Below are 22549 nucleotides of genomic sequence, written 5' to 3'. Positions count from 1 at the left end.
AGAGCAGATCAAGCGTTTGACGGGTGCCTGCTTCGGGACCCTCAGATCTCTGAGTAGATTCTTTCCTCTCTTACCCCAGCCAGCTAAAGAAACGGTCGCTAGGGCCCTTATATTGTCCCGCTTGGACTATGCCAACGCTTTGTATCTGGGTTCCCCTTCCTTTCTGGTTAATAAACTTCAGCTTATCCAGAATGCTGCCGCAAGACTCCTGCTGGGTATCTCTAGATGAAACCGCATAAGACATCAATTGGCTACTCTTCACTGGCTGCCGGTGGCCCAAAGAGTCCAATTCAAGGCCCTGGTACTCACGCATCGAGCCCTTCATGATACTGGTCCTGCCTACCTCAGGAAAAGAGTGACTTTTCATGTCCCAAGCCGCCACCTAAGGTCGGCTTCCCAACGAAGGATGGTAGTTCCCCGCTTCCGGCGAACCAGACTGGGCGGTCAATCCTTTTCGGTCAAAGCCGCTGCCCTCTGGAACTCCCTCCCTTTCACTCTCAGGGACACCAGAGACCTTGGTTGCTTTAAGAAGCTCCTTAAAACCCATCTTTTTAACATAGCCTATTAAAAATTGCTTGTTCGGCTGTTCAGCTCTCGATTTCTCTGTGGTTATGTTTCGCGCCAGGATACTCTTGAGTAATTGTGCGCGCAATAAATATCCTTATAACATAACATAACAAATATGCCTGATGTAATGTTGTTTCCCAAATATAATTTACAAAAATATTGTTCCTTTGGGTGTAGATTTTTTGCTATTAATTCCAATTGGGCGATATTTTTGCTGATGATATTTAAGCCAAAATATTGATGTCAGACAATGTTCTGGTATCAAAACTTACAATGCTAGAGGGACGGCTCAGCATTGTAATTTTCTCCGTCCGCAGTCCTTTTCCAAAAGATGGGTTTGGTCTACCAGTGCACTTTGGCGCAAAACAGGTGGGGGTTAAATCAGAGGTATGTGTCATAGAAGAATGACAGTATGTCATGGGCAAGAATGGTGTGACCAAGAAGCCTAACACTCACTTCACCTGCAGTCACAATCAAATTGTGTGTGCTCAACTTGTCCTCATACTGAGACAGAATATCCAGGAATAACAGTTTCAAAAGCTTTCTGCAGCAGCCCTACCTGCACTTCCAACAGCAAGAACACCTGGACCTAAGCTGACATCATTCCATCAGCCAGAGAGACAGAGAATATACTTTAAATATCTAAGTACGGGCTGTGGCCAGGATAGCGGACAAGTAGGCCGTCCTGATCCTATCTCTCCGTCCCTGTAGCCGACCTGGCCGCCAAATAGCTCCTATCCTTCTCAACGGGACCTGTGAAACTATTCTGGAGGTACCGGGGACTCCAGCAATGGTATCAGAGGAGGAAAAAAAATGAACGTCCTAAGCAGACCGGAGAGTGCACACCGTGGGGGAAGGAGTGCGGCCCGCAAGCACGCATGCCGGGCTGTGACCAAGCCTGAGCCTGAATGCATAGACCCTCACCCTGCCACCTGATAGAGACCGGTGGGAGGAGGAAATCGAATGAGAGACGGCCTGACCCCTGGCTCTGCTGCTAAACATTGGAGGGTTGCAATGCAAAAGCTGCTGGAGCCTACGAGGTGAGGCCTGCCATCGTTAGGCTGAGATCGCTACTGAGGCGGAGCCCGGCCCCCTCTGCCGGGCTGAATCTAAAGAGATGTCAGCCTCCCTCACCAACGAGACTTCTTTACCGCCGGAGGATAGCACCACGGTGAAGTGAGTGGTGAGGGTGGGGACCCCCCCCGCCCAATCAACCCTGACACAGACCGCAACAATACATCGCAAACTGAACAACTGAGGGGCCTGGTGGCAGAGAAACCCTCGAAAGTGCAGACATTGCTGAACCTGCCCCAGAGGAAGAGGGGGTAGACAAGAAGGCCCAGGACAAGCAGGTCCTTTAGAAAGAATATAACCCCGGGCTCCAGGAGTAGAACAGACCGACAGTTAGGGGAGGCCAGCTGTAAAACACACTAGTGTCGAGCTACTCTTTCTAAGAGACCGAAGGGGGAAACCCTCATTCTAAGTCACCATCAGGCAAGTGCTCTTTACCAGCCGTGGCCCACAACATATTAGAGTTGAGGAAATAGCCCAATTTACACCGAACTGTGGCCCCAGACAGGATTAGGACCACCTGCACACCATTCCCATCCCATACGCCGGCCCGGTGAGCAATCTGCTGATGAAGTCAATGGCCGCAACTGTTCGGGCAGAAATCTTGGGATAAGGACCCATCCGCTTAATGTGACGAGAGCTGGGGAAGTTGATCCAAACTCAAGGCGTAAGACAGGAAGCTCAGGAGAAACGATCATACCACATTAGGTACTTCACAGAAAAACGGGCCAGTCCGACCGGCAACAGAGATGACACCCGCCCACTCCAAAAAAGATTGCACAATTAAAGACATGCTCGTAGTGCCCACGGGAGCAGCCACTGGTGACCGGAGTACTCCCCCGGAACTGTTATGATCTTGAGATGAAGCCACACCTGAGGAGCCGGTGACTTGGGCCTTTTTAGAATCTTTGTTCTCCCCACTCAGGGATGATCTACAGGAAGTTAAAAGGGAAGTATCGAAGGACATCCGAGAAGTCCGTAGGGATATGGACTCACTAGGGGAATGAGTTGCAACACTGGAGGAACATGGAGATCGTCACCAGGAAAAAATGAACACGCTACAGCAGGAGGTCCTTAGACTTCGAGAGCAACACCTCGAGCTACAAGCCCACACTGAAGACCTCGAAAACAGGTCAAGGTGCCACAACATACGCATATGGGGAGCGGCATCTAAAACCAAAGGAGATGATATGCTCGCCTTTGTAGGGGGATCTCTTTCACCAAATTCTAGGGCCACCTCCTGAGACTGTAATTAAAATAGATTGTGCCCACCGAGCCGGGAGAACACGACCAGGAAGGACATCCCCAGCAGATATCTTGGTCTGTTTACATTATTTCTGCATGAAGGAGGAAATACTCCGTAAAGCTTGTGAAAAACACCCCCTCGGCTTCTGAGGTCAGACACCTGTACTAATTCAAGACCTGGTAGTGCCCACAGGAGCAGTCACTGGAGACCGGAGTACTCCCCCGGAACTGTTATGTTCTTGAGATGAAGCCACACCTGAGGAGCCGGTGACTTGGGCCTTTTTAGAATCTTTGTTCTCCCCCCCTCAGGGATGATCTACAGGAGGTTAAAAGGGAACTATCGCAGGACATCCGAGAAGTCCATAGGGATATGGAGTCACTAGGGGAATGAGTTACAACACTGGAGGAACATGGAGATCGTCACCAGGAAAAAATGAACACGCTACAGCAAGAGGTCCTTAGACTTCGAGAGCAACACCTCGAGCTACAAGCCCACACTGAGGACCTCGAAAACAGGTCAAGGTGCCACAACATACGCATATGGGGAGCGGCATCTAAAACCAACCAGTTGGCTCTTTTGAACCTAGGCACTATCAGTTTCTTAGCCCCAGAAGAGCTCAAATTCATGTTTGGTTCATACCACTTGAATTTCTGTTTCAAGTAATCAGGACCAGCATTGTGCAATGCCTTGTAGGCAGTACAAAATGCCTTGAACCGGATTTGTTTCCTGACTGGGAGCCAGTGTAATTAACAAAAGGCTCGAGAAACAGATTTGCATTTGGGGTCCTTGAGAGCAGCTGAGCTGCAGCATTTTGTAAGGTTTGAAGTTTGTTCAATTGTTGTTGCTGCATAATTAAATGCAGACCATTACAATAATCTAATTTGCTAGAGGACAAGAGCTGTTACAACTATTTTTTGTGCGCCCGGGGGAAAGTAAGGGGGATTTTTTTTTATCATACTCAATGTGTAGAAAAAGGAGGCGATAATTGCATTTACGTGGTCTACAAAAGCGAGTTGTTATTCATCAGTACTCCTAAGTTTCTTGCCTTCCTTAAAGGAATAAGGGAGGGTTTCTAATTCCTCCGGCAACCAAGATGGGGACCAAAAAAGTCTGGTTGCCGAAAAGAATGACCTCCGTCTTCCCAGAATTAAGTTTCAAGCAATTCTTGCTCATCCAATTGCTGATAGCCAACATACAGTCATGGAATCTGGAACGGGCGTTATCCTTGTCAGACAGTAACACAATAATTTGCAGGTAATTGGCATAAGGTGTTAGAGCAAAAGAAAGATATAATCAAGGTTGCCCGAGAAGTTATGTTATGTTATTAAACATTTATATCGCGCACGGATACTCAAGAGTGTCCCGGCGCGGCGGTGAACCATAACAACGAGCAGCATATTTAGATGGGTTGGTTAAAAAGGAAGGTCTTCAGCTGTTTCTTAAATAGTATAGTGTGTTGGATGTTGCGCAACTCCAGAGGAAGGGAATTCCAGGCCACTGCAGCCTTAACAGAGAGGGAGCTACTCCCTAACCGAACCCTGCGAAAGCGGGGAACAGTGGTCAGGCGCAGAGTGGTAGAGCGGAGGTTTCTAGGAGGCGTATAGAAGGAAAAACGCCTCTGGAGGTAAACCGGGCCAAGACCATGCAAGGCTCTATGAGCCAACGTAAAAGCCTTAAACTGAATGCGGTGAACAACAGTTTACATAAACGTTGAAGAATGTTGGACTAAGCGAGGACACCTGAGGGACCGCCCACAAGGCAAGAAGAAGGGTTCAGGAACAAATTGTTCAAACGCTACTGTTTGCTCTCACCCCGAAAGGATCCTAATGGGGCAAATGCAGCCCTTTTGATCGAGAGGTCATGGACATGGTCAATCAGCAGATCATGATTGACTGTATCAAAGGCTGCCAATAGATCGAGTAGGACAAGGGCTGCACTCCCTCCTTTATCTATAGCGGCACTTTTCGCCTCTATGCGTTTGATCAGGGCAGTTCCAATGCTGTGGCCACTTCTGAATCCGAACTGAGTGGTATCCAGAGGATGGTTATTCTGTATTAACTGTGCCAGCTGTTGATTCATGGCCTTTTCTACAATTTGTGCAGGTAGTAGAAGGCGAGAGATTGGGCAGTAGCTGTTGGGCTCCGTTGGATTCAAACTAGGTTTTTTTTATTTGTGGAAGTATTGAGGCTGCCTTCCATTGTTTAGGAAAGTAGCCCGTCCTGAACATTGAATTGAAAATACTTGTAAGAATGGAAGCTATGACCTCTGGAGATAATTTGATCACTGAGGAAGTCCTGGGTCAAGTGGAGAACCAGATTTCTAGGATTGCATTTTAATTATTACCTGGTTAGTGAGAATTGCAGTAAATCCCTTGAACGTAGTTTGTTCAGGACCTGAAGAGGGATGATTTCTTTTCTTTTTTCTTCATCTTTATTGAAGTCAAACTTGTTGTATACCTGTTCCACTTTGTCTAGGAAATAATTTGCAAGAGAATGGCAAAAAGATTGTCTGCTGCTTGCCAGATTATTACACAGGACAGAGGTACATTTTTTCACTATCTGGAAAATTTATTTTGAGGAATTTTTAGAAAATTCAATTTGTTGTTCAAAATAAGCAGACTTTTCTTTAGTCAGTAAGGCTTTATAAACAGTTATACATTGTTTATATTTTTCATTTTCTTCCCTACTGTAATCCTTTCTCCACTTTTGTTCTCGTCTTCTGCAGCCTTCTTTTTGCATGATAAGAATGTCTGTATACCATGGTACGGACACTTTGCATTCTAGCAATGATACAGGGCAGAAAATGGCTGGCATATTGTCTGGGTAGATTGTAGCTAGTCAATCACCCTGTTTAAGGGGTCTATCTAATCAATAGATCGAATAGCCAGGAGGGATTGCTGCCACAAAGTCAGGGCCAGAGGATGGATCAGCCCAAGTTTCAGATGCAAACTATGTAAGGATGGTGATTATCTAAAAAGTCAGCAAATTCAATTCTCTTTTTTTTTAGCAGCTATCTAGAGTATATAAGGGCGCAGAGGATTTTGCCATTTGTGCTGGTAATCTTGCCCAACAATTTAGTTGAAAGCATAGTTTCTTTGTTAGCACTAACATGTGACTCGAGGTTAACTATATGAACACTGCATTCCTGACAGATCATGTTGGTAATAAGAGGGAGCGAGACAGGGTCCAAATAAACACATCTAGCTGCCTTGACCATATTATTCAGTGCATAAAGCTCTTTCCCTGTGTAGTATCTCCTCAGTGGGAGGTTGGAGTGAAAACTGGCATGGGGACGGGAGCTCGGCACAATCCAGGCACAGACGGGCTTGGCTTTGGCATGCCAGAGGTGTGAATATGTGTCTGCCAATTTAAATATCCCTCTATGTAAGGGGGGGGCACCTCACGCAACCGGCGTTTTGCAGCGCACAAGTCCAAAACAAGCGGGAGAAATAAAATGAATCAAACCAGGGTCGTGCAACCCCGCAGTCCTCTCACAGGCTCCCCTGTGAGGGAAAGTTACTGGTAAAACAAATTGTTGCTAATTAAAAAGTTGAAAACATAACACATAAAAATCATTAAAACTGGGAATAAATCCTTTGAATATGGTGCACGATTTTGTAGGAGCGAGGTACCTCATAAAACCAACCCGGAACATGCCTACAAGGAAAGCAAAAGTGGGAAGATCCAAACCTGATTAGCATAATCTGCTTCATAAACAGAAACGTCAGCATAAAACTGATTAAAGTGCAGTGCTGGCAAGCATCAACAATAGACATTTTTAAGGTGAAGTCTAGAAGTCTGAGTAAGGCATTTACATCATAGCACTGCACACTGGTCAACACAGAAAATTATATACCTACATCTATGCCACCGGCAGGTAAAAACAAAGCTTCAGTGGACAACCCACCCATAATACTCTCAGTAGTAAGCTCACTATGATAGCTCATATAGTAGCTCATCGCTAAAATGCACACAGCTGAAGGAGGTGCAACCACACATAATCGGAAAGAATACTGAAAACATAATCAGAAGGAACACTGATGGTGATCAAATATTTGCCAGTTTTAGCGTGTCCTCAGACTGTAAGGAAAGGAAGAACGAGGAGCGTCAAGGCACTAAATGATGGAGAGATATTCATATACGCCTTGAAAGTGAAAGCAATACTTTTATTTTTATGTTTTTTTTTTTTGTAGAAGGGGCCTACTTTAGAGACCTAGATCATCCTCTTCTTGTAAAGATTGTGAAAAGGAAGAGTAGGACTCTGTGTAACCAAGGTTTTTGATCTGCAAGTTGGATCTTCTAAGGAAAGTGGCAGGCTCTGCTTGAACTTATCCTGTGCATATCACACAACACACTTCACTTCAAAGAGTAACTTCTCCAGCCAGCCTTCAAAAACTCTTTAAAAGTCAGATGCAACACTGAACATGGACAAAGACATTGAGCCTGAAGGTGTTCTAGCTGATTAAAAATACCATTCGCCAGAAAGAGGGTAAACAGGTGGGGTGGCTGAGATGTACCTGACAATGCTTGTGCTCCTCAGTCGATTTATGTGGTTCCCAGCCTGGAGCTCGGCCTGGAGGCTGCTTAGATTGGCTATGCTGCTGTTGACGAGAGAAGTGTCTGGGCTCTGGTCCAAAAGACTGAAAACAAACCAGGAGATATGTCAAGAAAGAGAGAAAACATCAATATTTTTTTTAAACAAATCTTTTTATTGAATATAAAATTATGCAGTGTGCAGTACAGTAACCAAAGGAAACAGATGACGAAGACATTGTATAATACAGTTCCACTTCACAAACAATTAGTTCCTTAGATCGCAGGACTTTCATCACTAACTGCTCTGACTCAAGATTTCTTGCACAATCCGGTGACCTATGCTCCATCCCCACTTCTATACAGACCCAAATAAGCGACCCATTGGTGCCACACTTTCTCCCATTTCTTAGCGCAGCCCCTGCCTTCGTACACTAAGTTTTCTGCTGCACAACACCAGTCTAAGTCAGTCTTCCATTGACCCACCCTCTGTGACAGGGCAGCCTCCCCATGCCCGGGCAACACTTCTTTTGGCCACCATTGCAGCCACCATGAGCCAGAGTTTCTGGTATTTCGTCCATGTCTGCTCCCTCGTTACACACAGTATATGCCATCTGGAGTCTATGGAAATTTCTTGTCCCAGGACCTCTGACATCACCTCTGTTACCTTCTCCCAGTAGTGGTGTATAAGAGGGCATTCCCATAGGATATGGAAAAAGGTACCTTTACTGTCACAGCAATGAATACAGGTGTCTGTATGTATGTGTTCAAGTTTGTTCATGAGCTTGCTCGTGGAGTAGGACCTACGGAGGATCCGCAACTTTACTAGTCTGAATCTTGCTCTTATTGCCACCTCCCTCAGGCTTTGTACGGTTTCTACCCAAAAATCAGTTTCTAGCAAGCCGAAGTCACCTTCCCAGGCCTCCCTCAGCGCCCCCAAGGGATCGGGTGAATTAATAACGATCTTCTTGTATATTAGGGATAGTGCTTTTTCGGGGCGAGGATCCAATAGAAGCCGATCTTCCAAGGGGCTGTATGTTCCCCCTCACAGATATGTGTACAGAGTGCATGCCCCAGCTGCATATCCTTATATCGTTCTGTTTCTGCGAGCTGAAACTCAGACTAAGTTTTCGAACTATATGATCACTGGGTTCTGCCATACATCCCCTAAGTAGACAATGCCCAGTAGTTTCCATTTGCCAAAGCCCTGCAATTTCCTAACCTCCTTTAGCATATCACTTCCCACAGTAGGATATGTTCCATCAATCTATTTTCCCACCCAAGGAATCCATTAGCCCCATTCCACACTGCTTTTGTATGGAAGGGCATGGACTTCCCAGCTCGTTTACAATACAAGGATGCAGGATAGCCACCATGTGCTCATCACTAGATGGTCAACACGATATGCCAAAGACCCAGTCATTTATCACTAACCATTGTGACGCCCAATAGTACTTCGTAAGGTGTGACACTGTCAGGACCCCCTCATATATGCCATGCAGTAGTTTGACTAGTGCTATTCTCGCACCACCCCCGTCCCACAGTAGTTTCTGCGGCTATCGACCTCTTTGAAGAATCTGTCAAGTATCTTATACGGGGTGTTCTGGAGTATGGAGACCATTCGAGGTAGCAACATAATTTTAAACAGGATTGCTCTGCTCATCAGGGAGAGTGGCAACGTCCTTCAGTGCGTCACGTCTCTTCTCAGGCGTTCAAGTTGGGGTAACAAATTACGAGCCATGAATTCTTCCTCTGTCTTGGTTACTACAATGCCCAGATATGTAAAATGGTCATGCACTTGAAGCTGGATCCTCTCGAGGGGGGTGGAGGGGGGGAGGGGGGAACGGATGGCGGGCTGCCAAGAGCATGAATAGAAGGGACTTATGCCAATTAATTTGATAACCAGAGTATCTCACGAATGAGGGAAAGATTTGTAGGAGCCTGTTGATTGTAAAGCGGGGTCTGGTCATGTATAGAAGAAGGTCGGCGGCATACAGGGAGATTTTCTCTTCCCATTGTCCACCTCCATTAATTCCAGAAACCACTGGGTCTGCCCACACCCACACCGAAAGCGGCTCCAGATCCAGCGCGAATAGCACAGGGGACAGTGGACATCCCTGCCTCACCCCCCTGTGCAAGGCAAAGGAGCGGGAGATGGAACAAATAACAAGTACTCTGGCGGAAGGGCAGTTATAAAGTAGCCTGATCCAGGATTGAAATTGGGGGCAAAACCCAAATCTATCTAAGACAGCGAACAGGTAGTGCCACTCGATGCTGTTGAACTCCAAGGACAGGAGTGCAGCGTCCTCTGTCGGCTGGGACTCAGTCAGGTGCATCACGACGTACACACAACGTAGATTTAATCTGATGCTCCGGTGTGGCATAAAACTAGACTGATAGGGGAGTATTAATGGTGTAATCACTCCTGTAAGGCGACTCACCAAGGCCTTAGCGAGGACCTTGACTTCCATATTTAATAAAGGTATGGGCCTTTAGGAGCTGCAGGGGTTTGGCGGCTAACCCGCCTTCGGTATAATCCCGATGGTGGTTTTACGTTGCTCAACTGGTGAACAGCCTGCGTCCCTGGCCTCTTCTAACATAGATAGGATATACAGTGCCAAAACGCTTGTCATATTTTTGAATAGCTCTGCTGGCAGGCCATTCAGCCCTGGGGCTTCCCGGACTTTAAGTCTTGGATTGCCCCTTTAATTTCCTCCATCGTAAAATCTTTGTCCATACTTTTCCTATCTTCACTGGACAGAGTAGGCAGAGGGGCGTCGGTCAGCAGTTCTCGGCATTCAGTCTCCGTTTTAAAGGGGTTTGAGGCATACACCTCCTTGTAGTGTTTCGCAAATGCTTCCGCTATCTCCTCCACCACTACTTGTACCGTCTCCCGCAAGTCACAAATCTCTGCCACCCAATTGCATTCTCTATCTCTACTCTCTAGCCAAGCGATCATTTTGTTGGCTTTATCGCCAAAGTCATATACCCGCTGCTGTTTTGCCAGGGCGGCTGCTCTCGCAGAGTGATCTGCGAGGCTTTTCATCTCTTGCCTTTTAAGTTAAATCAGACAATATTGATATGGTATCCCTGTTCAAACAAATTAATGCAGTAGCACTCCAGGAACTAAAAGTGTGAAAACGAGGCACAAAAACTATGCAACAGAGGGATGAGTGAAAAATGGAGACACATAATATTTTTTTTTATAAACAGTCCTAAATAGCATTAAAAAAAGACGAGAGCAGTACACGAGGTATATCATAACAATATTCAACTATCTAGGAATTTCCTGGAAAGATCATGAAAAACCTTTCGGAGTGCAGAAAAGCAAAGGGCTGAGTAACAGGGCATGTCAATTCTCCCCCAAAAGCAACCACCTTCCAATCCAAGGCTGGATCAGTGACCTAAAGGCCCTAAACTGTTCGCTCACTCTATCCCACGCAGCAAAGTCCTTAGGTTTCACCCTGGACAAATATTTGACACTGAATGACCATATCAATAACTCAGCCAAAGGAGTCTTTTACACGCTTAAACACCTCAAAAATGTAAACCTTTCATTCTATCAAAAGATTTCAAACGGGTCGTGCAATCTCTAGTCCTCTCGAAACTTGATTACGGGAATGCTATCCTAAAGGGGACCCCGATAACTCACCTCGTCCCCCTCAGATCAGTACTTAACATGGCGGCTTGGCTTATTACAGACTTCAAGCGGTATGACCACATCAGACCGGCCCTCAAGTCCTTAAACAGGCTATCCATCGAAGGAAGATGCATCTACAAGACTGCCTGCATCACCCACGAAGCACTTCATTCTCATTCCCCCGACTATTTTGACAACAAACTCACTAAAGCTGGAAGGTCAAGACCTTTGAAAAGCTCCACCGCTCTTCTTCTCGAGCCACCAAAACTAAAAAGGAAAATTACCCAGACTAGCTCTTTTTCAGGTAATGCTCCCAGCATTTGGAACTTCCTCCCTAGGGACCTTTGCTGCAACCCCTCCTTCCCTCGCTTCAAAAAAGACCTGAAACGCCATCTCCTCAATAAATACTGGAGCTCATGAATCAATCTAAATCTGATTCAACTAGGCTCACGTGTTCAGTTCATACCTCTGCTGCTCTGTTGGATATATTAATTTTCTGTGTTCACCCTTTTTGCTTACGATGTCCCTCTCCCCTTCGCCCCCAAGTGTTTTTTTAATGGTTCACATTTTAGTTATTTTCATTTTCTCAACTGACCTTACATTTGTTTTGATGTCTACTTCAGTGTGTGCTCCTCAAATTATTCTTCCCTTGTTTTAATATTTTATGTATTTTCTTGTATCTTTGATGATAACCTTGCTCTTGAGTTTGTAAAGCGCTCTGATATCTCAGGGTCCAGCTAGCGCTATATAAAACGTTTAAAATAAAATAAAATGAATAATTAAATTGCATGTTAGGATATTGTACACAAATATCGCCTGACATAAATGTTGTGTCCCAAATATAATTTACAAAATATTGTCACTTTAGGTGTAGATTTATTGCTATTAATTCCAATTGGGCGATATTTTTGCTGATGATATTTAGGCCAAAATATTGATATCATACAATGTTCTGGTACCAAACCTTCCAGGGCTAGAGGTAAGGCTAAGCATTGTATTTTCCTTGTCTGCAGTCCTGTTCCAAAGGATGGATTTGGTCTACCTATCCTGGAATAACTAACAGCAGCTTTCTGTGGTAGCCCTACCTGCACTTTCAACCGCAAAGAGACCTGGACCTAAGATAACATCATTCCGGTGCAGTAGCCACTCCTGAATCTGAACTGAGTGGTATCCAGAAGATGGTATTCTGTATGAAATGTGCCAGCTGTTCATTCATGGACTTTTTTACCATTTTTGCAGGTAGTGGAAGTTGAGAGATTGGGCGGTAGCTATTAGGATACGTCAGATTCTAACTCGTTTTTTTTGTGGAAGTATAGAGGCTACCTTCCATTGTTTGGGAAAGTAGTCTATCCTGAACAATGAATTGAAAATACTAATGAGATTGGAAGCAATGATCTTTGGTGCTAATTTGATCACTGAGGAGCGGCCTGGATCCAGTGGAGAAGCGGACTGAGGAATGAATTTGAATCATTACCTGGTTAGTGGTAATTGCAGGAAATTCTGTGAAGGTAGCCTGTTCAAGACCTGAAGAGGAGTGCTAAGTTCCTTCAGGGATGATTTCTTTAAGTCAAAGTTGTTGTATGTCTGTTCCACTTCGGCTAGGAAACAATTTGTAAGAGAATGGCAAAAGAAAGTTGACTACTGCTTGCCAGATTATTACACTGGACAGAGGTCAATTCCGTCACTATCTGGAATATTTCTGTTGAGGATTTTTTTTAGAAGATTCAATTTGTTGTGTAAAATAAGCAGACTTTTCTTTAGTCATTAAGGACTTATAATCAGTCATACATTGTTTATACTTTTATTTTTCTTCCCTACTGTATTCCTTTCTCCACTTTCGTTCTTGTCTTTTGCAGCATTGTGTCTGCATTCGAAGAATGTCCGTATACCATGGCACAGACAGTTTATTTCTATGAGGGTGAGATGTCTTGACAGGAGATAGGAGGGAAATTGCAGAGATTAACCAGTTGGAATGATTTAGAGTGGGTTGATCTAGGTCCATTGAATATTCGGCTGAGAATATGCCAGCATCTGGTTAAATTGATCAGTATTAATTCTATTCCAGGTATGTGACCTATGATCACTACGAGAGGAAATATCGGGCAGCACTCTGTGAGGTAAGTTTATTCCAAACATCACAGCGTGATGATCTGACCATGTCACAGAGCCTTTTTCAATTAATAGGGTGTTGTTATTAAAAATCCCGCCCAGCGTATGGCCAGCAAGTTGTGTGGGATCGCGCACTACTTGGAAAAGGCCTAAGCTGGCCATGGTACCAATTAAAGCCTCAGTATCTTTATCAGTTGAAGCTTCTAGATAGAGGTTGAAATCTTTTAGAACCATGAGATCTTTAGCACATAATCCGGCCTCCAATAAGGAGCCCACCGTCGGGTTGAAGATGTACGTCTGGCCAGGAGGGCGATAAATGAACAATTCATTAAAAGATTGAGTGTTAGAAAGTTCTATGTTAAAGGAGAGCGCTTTGCATTCTAGCAATAATGCATGGCAGAAAATGGATGGCTTATTGTCTGGGTAGATGGTAGCTAGTCCATCACCCTGTTTAAGGGGTCTATCTAATCAATAGATAGAATAGCCAGGAGGGATTCCTGCCACCAGGTCAGGGCGAGAGGAGGGATCAGCCCAAGTTTCAGAGACAAACTATGTAAGAATGGTGGGAGGGGGGTGGGCGCACACTGCTTCACACTCCAGCACTGTTTGCCCCGATGCATCATAATAAATGCAGTGCATGATAACACTTTCTTCGGTGGTAGGCTTTAGTTTTTCACCCTTGTTGATGTACATCCTTGTCTTTGCAAGATCACCCATGATGGGCGAGCACGCTCCTTCGATGATCCAGAGAAACTTAAACATTTTCTTCACAATTTATCCTCTGCTGCAATGGACACTAATATCTGATTTCTCTTGCCTTTCAGTCATGTTCTTTTGAAGCAAATAAACTCCTCTCTCTTCATTCAAGTTTCTCTTTCTTGTTTTGCCTACTTCTTCTCTCTATTTCATCTAACTATGAGGCTCTCTCTCTATTTTCTCTTTATTTCTGAGCTCCCACCTCTTTTTCTTTCTCTTTTCTTTCAGGTCTGGCTGTTTTGCTTTGATCTGTTTATTTGTTGTACCCTTTCCCCTCCCTTCTGCTTTCCGTTTTCTTCCTCGTCTCTTATCTTTCTTTCCCACCCTTTCTCTTTCTCCTTTTTCTCTTCTACTTTCCCATTACATTTTCCTGGACTGTTTACTCTTTCCTTTTCTCTCTCTTCTTTTCCCTTTTTTTATTTACTCTTCTAATAATCCTCTCTTTTGGCTTTGTGTGCTTTTTTTCTATCTTCCTCTAATCTCATTAATTCTTCTTCAATTCATCAATATTAACCATTTGTTGTCTGTTTACAATGGTACTGTATGTCTTTTTTTGCATTATTCCTCTTGTACGTAACTCATGGGTGCTGCTTCCTTTTTTGTAGCTGTGCTCCTGATGTGTCTCGACTCCATATGTATTATACCTTCCTAACCCTCCATTATGTGTAAGTTTGTTACGTAGAACGTTCATGGTCTTGGACACCCAGTCAAGCTATCTCATTTATCTAAACTTGAATCTCAAGTTTCTTTTCTTCAAGAAACACACTGTACTGATGCTGAATCGCTTAAGATGAAGAGGAATTGGGTGAGACAAGTTGTCTACTCTCCTGCATTAAATAAAAAAAAGGGGTGTTGCCATTTTATTTCATAAATCTTTATATGTACAAATTCTATCTACACAGTGTGATGATGCTGGACGATGGGTGATGGCAAAGGTTGTTATATACAACAAAACCCTGGTTCTCTTGAACATTTATGGTCCTGTCAAACCACACCCTACATTTTGGGATGAAATTAACATTTTGATTTCTTCTATTGATTGCCCTGATATTATTATTGCTGGTGTTTTAAATCAGTGGATTGGCCCCTTTTCAGATAGATTATCTAAATGCAAATTTAACCCAGATACATCTCATAAAGCATTTCAATTGGCCCTCACCTCTTGTCCATTTTATGATGTTTGGAAGACGTTTAATCCTGATGTGCTTGAATATACTTTTTTTTCTAATGTTCACCATACTCGTTCTAGGATTGATTATGTTCTAGTCAGCAAATCCCTATTACCTTTTTTTTTCTAATGTTTACCATACTCGTTCTAGGATTGATTATGTTCTAGTCAGCAAATCCCTATTACCGTCTCTTCAATCTTCAGAAATTGGTTCTATTTTTATCTCTGACCACGTCCGCGTACACGCTGTTCTTGACCTTTCACTTACTTCCCCTCAATTCAGTAGATGGAAACTCAATGGTTTTTTATTATCTGATACTACTTATATTACAGAAGCCACCACATTTAACAATGAATTTTTTAATTTTAAAAATCCAATGGATACCTCTGTCTCTAATAATTGGGATGCTTTTAAAGCCTCTTTTCAGGCTTTCACTATTTCCTATGTCTCCGCCAAAAAGAAGGTCATGCGAAAAAAATATACTGATCAGTTACATCATCTTAAATTACTGGAACACACATAATATACCTTCAAATCCCCTTCCACTCTCCATGAATTAATCAAGGCCAAATCGGAACTGAATAAACTAGCTACTATTGAAGCTTTTAATATTCTTCTCAAAATTAAATCCAAATACCACAGTGGCCAAAATAAAGAGGGTAAAATGCTTGCCAATTACTTGAAATTTAAAACTGAACGTAAAAATATTGGCCCTATCTTTAATGATTCTACAAAAAAAAATGGTATCAGATGAAGATATTGTAAAAGTCTTTCATGACTTTTATAAATCCCTTTATACTGATGATACATTTCCCTCTAATCAAAATTTACATACTTTTTTTTTAGGTCTTCCTTCTCCCCCATCTATCCCTGACAAATTTAATGAACTAGAGAGGGAGATTACTTTTCAGGAAATAATTAATGCCATTAACTCTCTAAAAAAATCCAAAGCTCCTGGTCCTGATGGACTATCTGTTGAATTTTATGCTACCTTTACCTCCATTTTTGTTCCGCACCATTTAGCACTTTTTAATTCCTTTATTAACGATGCCAAAGCGTCAGGTTCCTTTATGGATGCCTTAGTTGTTATTATCCCTAAACCAGACAAAGACCATACACAGTGCAAAAATGTCTATATCTCTAATAAATTATGATTGTAAAATATTTGCCAAGATTCTTGCGTCACAACTTGAAATGATCATTCCTTTATTAGTCAAAACTGATCAAGTCGGATTTTTCAAGGGTAGATTGGCATCAGATAATGCACAAATGTTCACAAATAGTATTTCCTATGCTAAAAAATATAAGTCTCCTCTTGCAGCATTATCCCTAGATGCCAAAAAAGCATTTGATCGGATCAATTGGCAATTTATGTGTCAGGATCTGATGATGATACGCGCCTACCCAGCAATTCCGGAACTACCAGTCCCAGAAATCCTGCAAGAAGAAGGAGGGATCTTTATAAACACAAACAACCCGGAAGTCCGGTTGTATTTGATTCTTGCCATCTGTACCGTAGCAGAGCGGCTGCCCGCTACATTCAGGAGTTCTGTGGTGCTTCGCAGACGTTTCTGCTGAAGACACGAACTCCAGCTGTCCGTCACCCGGAGCGCAGAGGTTGCGCGGTCTCGGCGGTGCTCGCGTCGCAGGAGGGGCAAGTCCATTGTTTGTTCGCAGCTGCGAACAAGGAGTCTTGTAGCTCCGGGGAGGAATCGCTGCCTTGTGGACTTTGGTGATTCTAGGTCCAGAGGCCGCTGGATCTCAATTTCGGGACCTTGTGTTCATTACCCTGCATTTGTCCGCAACTACAGGATCAAGCATAGTAGACCCATGCAGATTGCCTTGTCTGTGGATGTGTGGAGGTCTCTGCTTTAAAGGATTCCCAGGATGGTGTGCATGGCCTAGGAGCCCAGAGGTACTGTAGACTCCATGATAGTTTGTGTTTTGGTGACACTGCATTCGGGGAATTCCTCATCCTGGGTACTATTTGTTTTGGCGTTTGTCCACTTATCATTTTGTTACGGTGCTAACCCTCAGAGGACCACGACTATTTCTGTGGAGTGAACCGAATAGAGTTGTCTGGGATTACCTCCACTTTGATACCGTGGATACTCATTGGGCCACTCCTGTTCAGCTACATGGGGGCATGATTCCAGGTATGCATGAGGAAGGGAAGTCCAGGGGTCTGGGGGGGAATCTGAATGATTGAATGGGTGTATAATATCTGCTTGTGTCTTGTAGGCTATACGCCAGGTTGTTCCACGTTAGGAGAGGCCGTTCGGTGACAACAGTTCTAGTCCCCCACAGCGAAGTCAGCAGGTACGTGGAAAAACACTAGTGAGAATATTGAGAGTAGTGAGAAGGTGAACACGTTAGTAATGGGTTGTCTCTTGTCTTTCAGGTTTCCCAATCCCATGCAGCACCTTCCCTACCCCTTTTTTCCCTCGCCTGATCACCTCTAAGCTCTGGGTATTATTCAAGCAGAGTTTGGGGAGGTCTGGAGGTGGACCCATTTGAGCATCAACCAGATCCCAAAGAGCACGGTGAACCTGACATTATGTTTAAAACTCTTCAATGGTTTGGTTTTGGCCCTACTTTTATATCTTTTGTTAAATTATTATATTCCTGCCCTCGATCTAGTATTTTTGTAAATAACCATTTTTCTAATTTTTTCTCTTTGTCTAGAGGTACAAGACAGGGGTGTCCCCTTTCGCCTTTACTTTTTGTTTTATGTCTTAAAGCTTTCTTGGAGCGTATTCGTATTAATTCACGTATCTCTGGTTATATTCATAATTTTATTGAGACCAAAATATCTGCTTATGCAGATGATATCTTAATTTACCTGTCCAACCCTACTGACTCACTCCCGCCATTTACGGAAGAGGTCCACTTATACTCTAGTATTTCTGGGTATAGATTAAATCTCTCAGAAACAGAGGTTTTACCGTTAAATTCCATTTGTTATCAGTTTATGTTTAACAATACTACTTTTACTTGGTGTCCTAAAACTAAATACCTTGGTATTTGGTTTTCCTCCTCTCTGCACACTGCTCTTAAATACACGTTTAATTCATTACTTACAAAAATTCAGTCACTTCTTCACACTTGGTCTCCTTTATTTCTTTCCTGGTGGGGTAGGTTGCATACTATAAAAATTATGAATTCCTCTTTCCTTTTTTTCTCAAATTAATTCTGCGTGTATAACATTTTTGTGGAACAAGAAACACCCTCGTATTTCTCTTACCAGGCTTATTTCTCCTAAAGCGGAGGGTGGTGTCCGTTTCCCTAACTTCAGGGCTTATCATTCAGCTTTTTTAATTAAACAAGCGTTTGCTTTATCCTATGACTTTGTTGATATCCCTATTCCTAGATGGATTGTTTATGAACGCTCCTTATTAAAGAATTTTTCTTTTCCAAATGTACTTTTTATGTCCAATAGCACTTTCCTGTCACATAATCCTATTTTAAAATATTCTCAGAGTTTACTATATAATATATTTTCTAATGACTTCACCCCTTTCCAATATTTCTTATCCTCCACAATTTGGTATAATAAATATCTCAGATACAAGGGTAAATCATTCTACTACAAATTTTGGAAGGAGAAGGGTATTATTTATGTTCATCAATTGGTTTCCCAAAACTCTGTTCTTCCCTTTTCTACTCTGCAGCTAAAGTATCATTTACCTGATTCATGTACTCAAGAATATAATATACTTGCTATGCCTTACAATCACAGTTACATACGTTTGTTATACCAGATGTTACACCTTCCTTTACTCCAACCTCTTCTTTATATCTCTTCCTTTCCACACACAGACCTAAAGCTGCTCTTGTATATAAGTCATTGTTATCTCGTGTTATTGAGAGGCCGAAATCTCCTGTTGAAACTGCATGGGAAACTGATTTGTCTGTTTCTTTTTCTGTTGCAACTTGGGATATAATATGGTCTAAATTGTTTAAGGTTTCTGCTGCTGCTCGTATTACCCAATCTTTATGTTTAATCTATAATAGAGCTAATATGACCCCAGTTGGGATCTCTAAGTTTTCTCCCTCCTCTTCTCCTTTGTGCTGGTCCTGCTTTACTGATACTGGCACATTGAGACACCAACTTTATGAATGTTCTAATGTATTTAACTTTTGGAAATATGTTTGGTTCACATGCATGAACATTTTTAAGTGTATCCTTACATTGACTTTACAAAATTTATTTCTAGATTACTTATCACCTGACATTGATTGCTCATCTTCCGTTTCCTTGTTATTTGATCTTTTTATTGCACTAGCTTTTAAAGTTGTCTTATTATCCTGGAAAGATAACTCTGCGTTATCATCTGTTACTTGGTGGAATTTTGTTTGTGACGAGCATAGAATTGCTAATGTTTCCTCTCTCTCAGTCTCTCAGAAAATAAAAGCTGATCTCCTTTGGCTCCCTTTCTCATCTTATCTATCTACTCATAATCCTGTACATACATTTTTTATTTTCTCTTTCTTCTCTGTCATATTATTCTTCTTCAACTTTCTCCCCTTCTTTTCTATCTTTCCCCTCTTTCTCTCTTTCCTTCCCTTTCTATTATTTTCCTCTGATTATGCTTATGATAATCCATTACGCTTTTCCGTTTTACCTTATTTTATGTATATATTATGCTGTAAGTTTTATTACTCTTTGTTTTATTGCTTTTATTTCTCCTTGTACTTCTTGTAATTGAAATCTCAATAAAAATTTCTTAAACAAAAAACAGGAAACACACCCTTTTAAAATAGCGCAAGATTTTGTAGGAGCGAGGCACCTCCTAAAACCGGCACGGAACATGCCTACAAGGAAAGCTAAAGTGGGAAGATCCAAACCAGATTAGCACAAGCAGCTTCATAAACAGAAAAGTCCACATAAAACTGATTAAAGTGCAGTGCTGGCAAGCATCAACAGTAGACATTTTTAAGGTGGTCTATAAGTCTGAGTAAGGCATTCACATCATACAACTGCACCACCGGTCAACACAGACAATGATATACCTACATCTATGCTACCGGCAGGTAAAAACAAAGCTTCAATGGCCACCTCACCCACAATACCCTAAGTAGTAAGCGCACTATGATAACTCTATAGAAGCTCATCGCTAAAATACCCGCAGCTGAAGGATGTACAAACACATTCTTCTGCAGCACCCAAACAAAACATTCTTCTGCAGAACCCAAAGAAAACGTAAGCAGAAGGAACACTGGTGGTGATCAAATATTTGACAGTATTAGCTTTTCCTCAGACTGTAAGGAAAGGAGGAACGAGGAGCGTCAAGGCACTATATGATGGACAGATTTTCATATACGCCATCAAAGTGAAAGCAATACTTTTATTTTTATCTTTTTTGTGTAGGAGGGGCCTACTTCATAGACACAGATCATCCTCTTCTTGTAAAGATTGTGAAAAGGAAGAGTAGGACTCTGTGTAACCAAGATTTTTCATCTGCAAGTTAGATCTTCAAAGGAAAGTGGCAGGCTCGGCTTGAACTTATCTTCTGCATATCTCAGTCACAACAGACTTCACTTCAAAGAGTAACTCCTCCAGCCACCATTCAAAGACACCAGAAAAGAACGATGCAACACTGAACATGGACTAAGACATTGAGGGTGTGGTGTTCTAGCTGATTAAAAATACCATTCAGAAAGAGGGCAAACATGTGGGGCTGCTGAGATGTACTTCACAATGCCTGTGCTCTTCAAGCGATTCGTGTGGTTCCCAGCCTGGAGCTCGGACTGGAGGCTGCTTGGACTGTCTTTGCTGCAGTTGATGAGAGAAGCGACTAAGCTCGGGTCCAAAAGACTGAAAACAAACCAGGGAATATGGCAAGAAAGAGAGAACACTATTAAATCAGACAATATTGATATGGTCGCCCTGTTCAAACAAACGAATGCAGTAGCACTCTAGGAACAAAGGCCCCAATGTAGGTAATTTCATTTTACCACTTCTTAAATACCGAATGATACCAAATCGGTATTTAGGAAGTGGTAAAATAGAGGGGGGGGGGGGGATGTAGGTAATACAGAATCGGTAACTACCGAATCGTTAAGATTCGGTATTTACCGATTCTGTAAATACCGATTCGGTAATGCCCATTGATTCCAATGGGCATTGAAGCCCATAGGGCATTACCGATTCGGTAAATACCGATTCCAGCAAGGGTGCAGGGGGTGTCACTTTGACACCCTCTAGCACCCCAAATACAGGCATGTGTGCCATGTGGCACACAGACATGCCCTAAGGGCATGTCTGTCTGTCACATGGCATAGGTGTGCATGCACACCTGGATTCGGTATTTTACCACCCAATTGGAGCGGGTGGTAAAATACCGAATCTGAAAGGCCTGTAGCACTGGAAACAGTGCTACCTACATCAGGAATTCTCCGAATCGGAAAAATTACCGAATCAGTATTTTACAGAATCGGTAAATTTACCGATTCTGTAAAATATAGCCCCCTACATCTCAATCAACAAATACCGGTCGTTACCGACCGGTATTTGGTGACCTACATCGGGCCCTAAAAGTATAAAAAAGAAGCACACACACTACACAATAGATGGAGAAATGAACAATGGGCAGTAATATAACACGTTTTTTTTTAAATAGTCCTAAAGAGCATTTAGCTGGAGAAGAGACATAACAATATTCAACTATCTAGGAATTACCAGGAAAGAGCACGAAAAACTTTTGGGGGAGCAGAAAAGCAAAGGGCTGAGTAACAGAGCATGTCAATATGATTGCATGTCGGAATATTGTATACAAATATCACCGGTTGTACGTTTGGTCCCAAATATAATTTACAAAATGATTGTCCCTTTAGATCTAGATTTTTTGCTATAAATTCAAATTGGGCGATATTTTTGCAGATGATATTTAGGCCCAAATATATGTCAGACGATGTTCTAGCACCAAAACTTCCAATGCTAGAGGGAAGGCACAGCATTGTAATTTTCTCCGTCTGCAGTTCTTTTCCAAAGGATGGGTTTAGTTTACCAGTGCTCTTTGCAGCAAAACAGGTGGGGGTTACATCAGAGGTAAGTGTCATAGAAGAATGACAGAACGTTCATGTCCAGGAATAGTGTGGCCAAGAATCCTACCCCTCCCTTCACATGCAGTCATAATCAAATTGTGTGTGCTCAACTTATCCTGATACTGAGACAGAATATCCTGTAATAAATGTAACAAAAGCTTTCTGTGGCAGCCCTACCTGCACTTCCAACCACAAGGATCCCTGGACTTAAGCTAACATCATTCCATCAGCTAGTGAGAAGGAGAAGAATATACTTTAAATACATATGCCGCTGAGCTAAGTAAGCTCCCTGGATAAAAGCCAACACTAAGCTTTTTATTAAACTTCGAGTAGGAAAATTGAAAGCAAAGTAGTGATAGTGATATTATGTTGATCACAGTTTAAGTGGCAACCCCAAAAAACAGTTTACTGC

At 42.7% G+C, this 22549-nt stretch overlaps 1 protein-coding gene across 2 annotated transcripts in view; it reads right to left on the bottom strand.

Annotated features, from left to right (window-relative positions):
- LOC147679106 (uncharacterized) overlaps positions 1-22549 on the bottom strand; it is a 366743-nt gene that overhangs the window by 92543 nt on the left and 251651 nt on the right. For both annotated transcript variants that reach the window (XM_086942868.1, XM_086942869.1), the window contains one exon: positions 7401-7523. In XM_086942868.1, the coding sequence (XP_086798994.1) occupies positions 7401-7523 (123 nt within the window). The remainder of the gene's footprint in view (positions 1-7400; positions 7524-22549) is intronic.

Source organism: Lissotriton vulgaris, chromosome 11 (genome assembly GCF_964263255.1).
Source record: "Lissotriton vulgaris chromosome 11, aLisVul1.2, whole genome shotgun sequence".
NCBI classification, from domain to species: Eukaryota; Metazoa; Chordata; class Amphibia; order Caudata; family Salamandridae; genus Lissotriton; species Lissotriton vulgaris.
The sequence above is the reverse complement of the archived record's forward strand: the minus strand, read 5'-3'. Positions and strand labels throughout refer to the sequence as shown.